This window comes from Gigantopelta aegis, chromosome 6 (assembly GCF_016097555.1).
Source record: "Gigantopelta aegis isolate Gae_Host chromosome 6, Gae_host_genome, whole genome shotgun sequence".
Lineage (NCBI taxonomy): Eukaryota > Metazoa > Mollusca > Gastropoda > Neomphalida > Peltospiridae > Gigantopelta > Gigantopelta aegis.
Window position 1 is genome coordinate 67860048 of NC_054704.1, and position 10558 is coordinate 67870605.

The 10558-nt window shown below is 38.3% G+C and overlaps 1 protein-coding gene across 1 annotated transcript in view; it reads left to right on the forward strand.

The window, feature by feature from the left end:
• LOC121374881 (ankyrin repeat and LEM domain-containing protein 2-like) overlaps positions 1-10538 on the forward strand; it is a 47155-nt gene extending 36617 nt beyond the window's left edge. Inside the window, exons 6-11 of the mRNA XM_041502001.1 lie at positions 675-741; positions 1005-1174; positions 5328-5446; positions 6946-8601; positions 9598-9729; positions 10300-10538. Of these exons, the coding sequence (XP_041357935.1) occupies positions 675-741; positions 1005-1174; positions 5328-5446; positions 6946-8601; positions 9598-9729; positions 10300-10489 (2334 nt within the window). The 3' untranslated portion in view covers positions 10490-10538. The remainder of the gene's footprint in view (positions 1-674; positions 742-1004; positions 1175-5327; positions 5447-6945; positions 8602-9597; positions 9730-10299) is intronic.
• Positions 10539-10558: the final 20 nt, after the last annotated feature.

A 10558-nucleotide genomic window follows, 5' to 3' on the forward strand; every position in this document is an offset into this window, starting at 1 on the left:
TTGATTTGTACTATATTTGAAGAAGGAAGGAAATGTTTTATTTAACAACACACTCAACACATTTTATTCATGGTTATATGGCGTCAGACATATGGTTACGGACCACACAGATATTGAGAGAGGAAACCCGCTGTCGCCACTTCATGGGCTACTCTTTTCGATTAGCAGCAAGGGATCTTTTATGTGCACCATCCCACAGACAGGGTAGTACATACCACAGCTTTTGATATACCAGTTGTGGTGCACTGACTGGAACGAGAAACTGACGGGGATCAATCCCACACCGACCGCGCATCAAGCGAGCCCCTTACCACTGGGCTATATCCTCTGCCCCCCCCCCCCCCCATATATGAGTGTTGTTCACCTACTATACACAGGTCTCTGAAAATTGCGAGAGCGATAGTTTTGTTCACGCATCACTCGCGTAAATATAGTTTGCGTAACCCATTTTTCCTTAACCCATTTTTTGTTTGTGCATTAAATGTTTTACATCACTTGCATGTTCTTGGTGGGATAGCTAAAAACTAAATTTGTTACCTGAATTTGTTTTTACATAACCCATAAATGCTTCAGTACTCAGAGGCGTGTATAGATAATAAACTACACTAACATCATTGTGCACAAACAATTATATTTTATCCCTTTTTGTTTTATGGGTATCGTTTGTGTTTCAGATGATATGCAGTAGATGCCAGTCTCCATTGAAAAATGTGCAGGACAGAATAATGGAGTTACTGCAAGGTAAAAAAAAAAAAAAAAAATTACATTCTTTTGTTGCTTGCAAATTCCTTATTTGGACAGTCATGGAAAGAGTGAAAAAACCCACCTAAAACCCCCCCAAAACAAAACAAGAACAGCACAACACACACTTCCTTTTTACCACATTAATATATTACTTCTTTTTTTAAAACTATTAATGAATACCCATTTATTTGTATTCATAATCTTTAAATCGGAACTGCATTATGATTTATTATGACTTTTTTTTTTTTTTTAATACACAGGTTTGTGCTATGTTCCACTGTTGAGGTCAACAGACAACACATCAGCACCATTGATTGGTCAGCCATGGTCACCTGATCAGTCCATCAGTCCAGTGATGCACCTTGGGAAAAGTCCCATTGATCCCCAGTTGACTGTTCGTGCTCGGGCTGGTCCCATGTCACCTTCTAAGGTTCTACTTCCATTTCTTATTTTTTAACATTTGTGATAAATATGTCCAACATTTTAAGTAAGGTTGCCTTGTTGTGTCAACTGGTTATCCCAGGGTTTCTGTCAGAGGGTAAAACGGGTATAGTACCATACCCAATTTTTTTGCAAATTATATTCTTTTAAGTAAAACTTTTGACAAAATTAATGACTCTTATCATTACTATATGATTTTCTTAACCCTAACTCTACCGGCCTTAGTGGGGTCGTGGTTAGGCCATCGGCCTAAAGGGTGGTAGGTACTGGGTTCGGATCCCAGTCGAGGCATGGGAATTTTAATCAAGATACAGACTTCAAACCCTGAGTGAGTGCTCCGCAAGGCTCAATGGGTAGGTGTAAACCACTTGCACTGACCAATGATCCATAACTGGTTCAACAAAGGCCATGGTTTGTGCTATCCTGCCTGTGGGAAGCGCAAATAAAAGATCCCTTGCTGCCAATCTGAAAGAGTAGCCCATGAAGTGGCGACAGCGGGTTTCCTCTCAAAATCTGTGTGGTCCTTAACCATATGTCTGACGCCATATAACCATAAATAAAATGTGTTGAGTGCATCGTGAAATAAAACATTTCTTTCTTTCTTAACCCTAACCCTAAACCTTCAACACACACATTGTAAATATTCAATTCCATAGTGCCATACCCAAAAATTTCTTTCTGGCAGAAACCCTGTTTAAACCATGTTCTAGATTTGGTTCTAATTTACAAGTACATGGACACATGTATTCTGTGTGTTTTTTAAGCTGGATAACTCTACACAGTGTTTTTTGTTTAAGCCAGCTGCCGTTAATATACTAATGATAGTAACGTAATCATGAAGGTTTTCAGGACGTTTATTATTATTGAAAGTATTCATTGAGAAAAATAGGCAGCTATATTCTCTTGAGTTCAGTCACTGTGATACTGTGATGCCAAATATAGTCATCTTCCACCTACTAATGAACACTACAGGTTTTATATCCTGACCACTAAACCAGTACATGGTGTATACTACCAAATCAAATCCCATAGATGATCATAGTAACATGTGTGGCTAAGATGCCCGTTTGCAGCGTATCAATCAACATAAACACCACAGATATAAATACTACCACCCTTCACCTGTAAAATGATTCATAAAAAAATAGGGGTCAAGCTGCTCATTTCAGAGATAACTGGTAGCGTCTATGACCACCCTAGTTCCACACAAAATTTGAGTACTTTTTTTTATTACAGGCACCCCATATATGTTTCAAGTACAAGGCTACTTGACACACATTTTTTGCCCAGATGAAACTAATTTTCTTTTTACAGTCGGCTCACTCACATTTATCACCAATCACAGGACTTGTTGTGTTAACTTCTCTATCAAAACTTTGACCCAGCTGGAAGTTATGTGGTTTAGTACTACCTATAGGCCTTTCGTGTGATATACTCATGTAGGCTGGCAGCTAGACCAGTATTCATTGGTTTCATGTTAGTTTAATCTGACAACATCACAGTCAGTGGAATTAACCTTTCACTAATATACCAGTATACTGTTATGTATGCAAAAATTTTTTTATCATCATTGGAACTTGCTATTCTTTAATAAACCAGTATAATGTGTTGTAACAGCTAACAATTTTATCGCCGACAACACCACAGAATGGGACAACGACTCGCTGTAAGGGTTGAGAGGTTCTTTATTCTGGTAGTGGCTCAAGTTACAACAAAACATCAGATTGTTGAGATACAAATACAAACACCCTGAAAGGATCAAATACAACATTGTCAATATCACTTCATGACACAACCTAATTCATAAAAATACATTACTCCACATACTAATTGTTATGCAGCACAATATTACATTTAATACCTTAATGTACTATTTCATTTCCACCTACACCTTTGACAGACAGCTACAGTCATCAATAAACATCTAGACTTTATCTAATCCTAGTACATATTGAAATAATACATATCTATAACAGTATACAAAATGTCCATGTATACAACATTACATAAATACAACTCACCCGTTCAAGAAACCAGGTGACCAATACATGTAACTTGAAACCATCAACCCACGAACTCCTTAAATAAAATACACATGTATAAAATATAATTACCTGACTAAATATACCACTTTAAATCCATAGTCAGAAAGGCATTAACAACATAAATACACTAACATTAATTTTATCATTGTACCGCTAACTCAATACCCTAACCTATAAACGCTAGTTGCGCAGAGAATGAAATAAATCTTTTCCTGTCAAAACTAGTACCAACTAATGTATTATAAACTACAACAAGCGTAACATTAGCAAATGATATATTCATACCTCCACAACTACAACAAATTACTCTGTACGTATTATCAAGAATTACCTACGTAATTCTTTCCTGTACAGCTTAAATAAACTTACAATATGTCTGTGTAACTATACGAATTATGTACATATAACTATGAGGAATAATATGTTCCAACGCTAACCTCTCCGACAATTCCGTCCACAACCCCACAACCACGCAGAATTATGCTAGACTGAAATGACAGCGAAACCAATCCACGTGCTGTGTAGCCCAAGTTGCACGTGCAACCGCTGTTCAGAATTTTATAATACTTGGCAGACAACTACTACATATAATATCGTTTGACAAACATATTGAAAAAACTATATACATTAAAAATAAAACCTCCTACACGCACATCTGTTTTTCCATCAGTGGAGCTTGCTACTCTCTAATATACCAGTATAATGTGTTGTAGGCACATCAGTGGAGCTTACTACTCTCTAATAAACCAGTATAATGTGTTGTAGGCACATCTGTTTTACCATCAGTGGAGCTTGCCACTCTCTAATAAACCAGTATAATGTATTGTAGGCACATATGTTTTACCGTCAATGGAGCTTGCTACTCTCTAATAAACCAGTATAATGTGTTGTAGGCACATCTGTTTTACCGTCAGTGGAACTTGCTACTCTCTAATAAGCCAGTATAATGTGTTGTAGGCACATCTGTTTTACCGTCATGGGAGCTTGCTACTCTCTAATAAACCAGTATAATGTGTTGTAAGCACATCTGTTTTACCATCAGTGGAGCTTGCTACTCTAATAAACCAGTATAATGTGTTGTAAGCACATCTGTTTTACCGTCAGTGGAACTTGCTACTCTCTAATAAGCCAGTATAATGTGTTGTAGGCACATCTGTTTTACCGTCATGGGAGCTTGCTACTTTCTAATAAACCAGTATAATGTGTTGTAGGCACATCTGTTTTACCGTCAGTGGAACTTGCTACTCTCTAATAAACCAGTATAATGTGTTGTAGGCACATCTGTTTTACCGTCATGGGAGCTTGCTACTCTCTAATAAACCAGTATAATGTATTGTAGGCACATCTGTTTTACCATCAGTGGAGCTTGCTACTCTAATAAACCAGTATAATGTGTTGTAGGCACATCTGTTTTACCGTCATGGGAGCTTGCTACTCTCTAATAAACCAGTATAATGTGTTGTGGGCACATCTGTTTTACCATCAGTGGAGCTTGCCACTCTCCAATAAACCAGTATACTGTTTTGTAGGCACATCTGTTTTACCGTCAGTGGAGCTTGCCACTCTCTAATAAACCAGTATAATGTGTTGTAGGCACATCTGTTTTACCGTCAGTGGAGCTTGCTACTTTCTAATAAACCAGTATAATGGGTTGTAGGCACATCTGTTTTACCGTCAGTGGAGCTTGCTACTCTAATAAACCAGTATAATGTATTGTAGGCACATCTGTTTTACCGTCATGGGATCTTGCTACTCCAATAAACCAGTATAATGTATTGTAGGCACATCTGTTTTACCGTCAGTGGAGCTCGCTACTCTAATAAACCAGTATAATGTGTTGTAGGCACATCTGTTTTACCGTCAGTGGAGCTCGCTACTCCAATAAACCAGTATAATGTATTGTAGGCACATCTGTTTTACCGTCAGTGGAGCTTGCTACTCTCTAATAAACCAGTATAATGTGTTGTAGGCACATCTGTTTTACCGTCAGTGGAGCTCGCTACTCTCTAATAAACCAGTATAATGTGTTGTAGGCACATCTGTTTTACCATCAGTGGAGCTCGCTACTCTCTAATAAACCAGTATAATGTGTTGTAGGCACATCTGTTTTACCGCCAGTGGAGCTCGCCTCGCTCTCACTCTCCAGTGGGGGACAGGAAGACTGTAGCCAGCATCAAGAGAGAGGATGGAGACAAGGGGCTGGAGAGAATAGGAAGGTTTGTACGCAATGCTGTCTGGGTAACTGGATACTGATACAGCAAGTCATTTTTGACAACACTGAATACTGTAAATCATAAAATATTAGTGATCTTAACATTTAGCGAAATCCAAATAAGTGACATATTAGCGACGGAAAACTTTAACGAGGTCATCATATCAGAAACTAAAAAACAAATAAGCTGAAGTTGTAGAATCAGCAAAAAGAATTGTTTGACAAATTTTGACGTTACGCAGCTTACAGACATCTTGAATTTAATAGACAATTACAGTAATGTGCATGCTAACTAAATATTGTTGTTTGCTGTCCTTTTGGTGTAACCAATAACATCTAACCATTGTTGCGAGTTCAATTAATCACAGACGACAACCACACAAACGTTTTGGAACAGTCTGTTGTATGTCTCTTTAAATTTGGCGTCATGAAATATTGGTGTCTTGTATGGTTTCGCTAAATTCACTAACATTTTATGCTCGCTAACTTTTCCTGATTTACAATATTCAGTATGGAATATGGCATTGACATTATACTTATTTTCGTGCTTATATGTAATTAAAGTTCAAGTATGGCACACACTCCAGCTATCTGAGCTGTCTGACCAGGACATTGGGTTACTGGTTAATTGTTATTGGTTAGTGAGAGAGAAGTTAGTGTAGTGGCATTATACCTGTACCCATTGGGTCGTTTAAAACCCTCCGAGTGGAAGCTTGTACTTGGATGTGTACCCAGTACCTACCGACCTGTACGATGGCTTAACAATGGATAGCATTTCTTAAAAGGATATGACCCCTAGTTATTAGGCAGTGTGGCATAAATTTAGCTTTCAAAACCAAAATTAAATTACTCATGACTTGAAGCTTGTTATTTAAATTGTTAAATTTGACAAATCTAATGTGTTTTGACCATTCTGGTATTTGTAGCAATTCATAATGAGATTTATAGCAAAAAGGGACGGGAGCAGGGAGTCAGGGTTTCTGCCAGAGGGTAAAACGGGTATGGCGCTATATACAAATTGTTTTGCAGATTTTTTTTTTTTTAAGTTGACCTTTTGACAAAATTAATGACATATCATTACTGTTTGATTTTCTTAACTCTAACTCATTTTCTTTCTAGGGGACTGTTGTTGCATTCAGCACACACATTGAAAATATTAAATTTCATAGCGCCATACCCAAAAATTTCTTTCTGGCAGAAATCCTGTAAGTGACTTAATAATTAACATATAATGGCCATAGCTTTTTGTGTTTCCTAGATGATTTAATTTTTTTTTTTTATATCAGGTACATATTGACAATTTTAGGTATTTGTGTGAAGTATCCTATTTAATTTATTAAAAATACAATCCTAGCAATATATTGACAATGTATATTTTAAGTTATACAAATTTGAGTATTGTTTTGGTAAGGATTAGATTATGCTTCTTTAAAACCAATTCCATGTAACATTTGGTACACTGAAAGACACAGTTTAACCCACTATGACTGCTCTGTATTGCAGACAGCTTGCCCACGAGATGCGCATCCCATGGTTGGAGTACTGGGAGTTCCTGGATGCGTTTGTCGACCTGGGTGCAGAGAGCGGAGTCACTGAGCTGGAGAAACACTTCAAGAAACAGCAGTCCGCTCTGACGTTCACACAGTGTCTCCAGAACATCCACCCCGAGGACATCCTTCAGAGCTCGTCCGTCTCTCATCACCATGGCGACCTTGGCTCCAGCTTTGTCAGACGACACAACAAATCTCTTATTCAGGCCAGTTCTCTTTCTGCTTCTGGCGGAGTCCGGTTACAAGGATCTGCTGTTGAATCCCACTCGGGTTGTTCTAACGGTGATAACCACAAGAACCAGAGCTACGGTCTGTGTGGCAGTGGTGATAGTGATCAGAAAAAAGTGGCAATGGGTGACAGTACAGTGAAAAATGGGTTGGGTCATCCTCAGCCTGATGGTTCGGGGTCTTTTGGTAACCTGACGAGTACTCCGAAACTGAATACCTGGTCGTACAGACAGCAGCATCCGAGCGGCGAGCCAGAGTCGCCGGAAACCAAGTCAGCGTGCGTCAACTGTGATGATGCATCTGCAGGAGAAGAAGACTCTGTTATGTCTGGCCAGACGGTCACACACATTAGAGCTTCGCTGTTCCATACTCCTGACTCAATCACTCCAGGTCCTCAGACAGACACACCCACTTCACATCAGAACTCAAACTCAGTTACTGCACATTCAGGCACACGCATAATCACTTCACATCCTGGTGATGGAGAAGAAGAATCAGCTCTGAGACCTTCAGGACAAGTGGAACAAAACTGTAACCAATCTCTTTCGACTGATGAAGCTGGACTCTTTAGTCAGAGGAGGGAGGAAAGCAATACTCCTAATACTTGGGCCTATCGACGTCAGTCATCTGAAACGGAACAAACTTCACCCACAGCAGCTGCTGATGTGCGAAATTCTGAAGAGGATGTGGAGTTGTCATCATCAAAGAGTAACAATGATGAAAACATCATTCTCGTGTCTCTCTCCAAGTTGAAACTCTCCAATGGTGAAGAGGATCCAGCGACATTGTCAACAAATACCAATGCTGACGAATCTAGTGTGTTTTCCAGTCCGAAAACACCAGAACTCTCTTTTAACACAAATCTTAGTAATCTGTGCAACGACTTTGAGACGAAGTTAATGTTTACACCTGAAAATACTAAATTGTTTTCTACATCCCCTACTACAATGCCATATGGGCAAATAACTCTGAATTTAGGTAAATCTCACCACGCAGCTGAAACATTCCGACGAATTTCGGATCTGAAAGTAATGGAAGAGGAAGACGATTCGCTGTCCCTTAATGCACCTGTGATTGTCCTCATCAAGAGGGGTGTTCCCCCTGCTAGCTGTGATTCCGAGAAGCATGAAATTGTGGTTGACGTTTGGGTCTCAAAGGATGAGGACCTGAAGACTTCGGTGAACAATGTATTTCCTGACATCGTGGTGTCCCTCCAGAGTCAGGAATTTGCAGACAGGCTGCTGGGTCTGGAATCTCCTCGGCTGGTCACTGTGGACGTTACTTGTGAGGAGAAGTACAATCTGAGACAGCACACGGTACCGGTCCAGGCACTGTTCCTCAAAACTGATCTTGAATCAAACTTCAATATTCATATCCTGGGGTGAGATATTATTTACAGATTTAACTTGTATAATCAGTCTATCATGTTTGAAAAATACACTCCTCTAGATTCATGCACAGGAGTGAGCACATAGTGAATTTGAAAGAATATTAATACTGTAATTTTCAGACTTTGCACCATTTTACAGAAGAGTGATATTTTTTGTGTACACCCTCTCTGTATGTGACAGGCTCTTTATAATGCAACCTCAGTTTAAAATAGAATAATTATGTTTTGGAACAGACATAATAATTTTGCTTCATTTTAAAATAAATGATGGATAGCCAACTTGTGTTTTCCCCGTCTTGTTTTAGCATGGTGGGGAACCAGGGCTCGGTAATCTAGCACCATCTTGTCTTAATCAGAGCCATGCCACCCTGAGATTAAGCAAGACTTTTACAGTAATTAATTCTAAAATTGCCTTTATAAAAGTGAAAACACTCAAAAAATGTATCATTTATTAATAAAATATCCCTGTTATATATACTGATGGAAAGAAATAAGAGAACACATCAAATTGTAGACCAAATTTAATTCACAACTAGCATAGTAATGTCTGCATTTCATACCAAGCTGTAATGTGGGATTGAATGATAGCTGTTTTGAATGTGCTGCCTATATGTTTCCAGTCAACTTCTGATAATATGAAATGATTTTTGATGCAGTCATTATTTCTTGTTGCTATCTGTGTGATCCTTTATTTTTTTCCATCAGTATATTTTGCCATTCTTTTATTAAAGCAAGCACATGATAATTACATTTATTTTTTAATTCAATTATTTTTTTGTCTTTAATCCAAAAAAAGTGCCCTGAAAATGGAGAAAATGACCCCAAAGTATTCAGTCTACCATGCCTTGCCAAATGTCTAGGAAAAACACTAGCCTACTATGGGATATTCTTAGTAGTCTGTATTATGGTAGTGTATATTTGTAACATAACTGAATAAAAATATTCTTTACCAAGCGCACAAATTTATGTGTATTTTGGCAATTTCAGGCTGAGGCACTCAAAGACTGACTTGGATGTGTATCGAGCTATCAAAGATACACCTATAGACGCCAGCAAATTTCCATTGACACATCGGTGGATGGAACGCATGATGATGCTGTCAGCAGATACGAAACAAAGGTTTGTAGGCAGAATGTTGATGAGAGGTAGAGGAGGTAGAGATGAACAAGATTAAAGACTGAAATCAATAGAAGACACAAAACAAAAATAAAAGATTTTTAAAAATATTAATACTGGTGGTTTGTGTTTTACCGTTTGTGTGACCTAGTTTATAAATGCAGACATCGAAATAAGCATAGAGCGTGGTACTAGTAATTCATGTACAGGTTATAAATTACAGGTCTGGTAACCAGTAGGTTAAGACACATTTTTCAAATGTTACAATTCCCATTCACATCAGTTCTGATGGTATGGTTATGGTATAGGGATTAGCGTGCACATTCAGAACAAGCTGTTTTAGTGCACGCTTGTCATGCATTATCAATTTGAGGTACACGTGTATTGTTTTAATACAAGGGCTTAAGTAACACGAAAACATTAGGATAAAGCTAATCATGTATATATAATACTGCTGATGAAAAAAGTTAATCTTTTGTATCGAATGTGGATGTATCTGTTAAAATTCGGGCAAAATTACATCTGAGATCAAATATAAAATGTTCTTAAGTTTTCTGTGTTTATTTATTGCAGCTGGCCAAGTCCATCACGACTGCGCTCTGAAGCAAGACTCTCGAAGAACACTTCGTGTCTGAGTCCTCTGGTTACAGGTAGCTCCTCGTTCAGGTCAAAAAGACTGGCGTTTTCACCTCTCAGTGTGGATGGAGATCCCAGGACAGTCCTGTTCCCAGTGTCGCCCAAATTAGCCGCACATGACAGTTAGGTCATAGTCGGTTTTAAAGTTTTCATTAAATTACTTATCAATATCAAAATATTTGTTCCTTTGTTTATG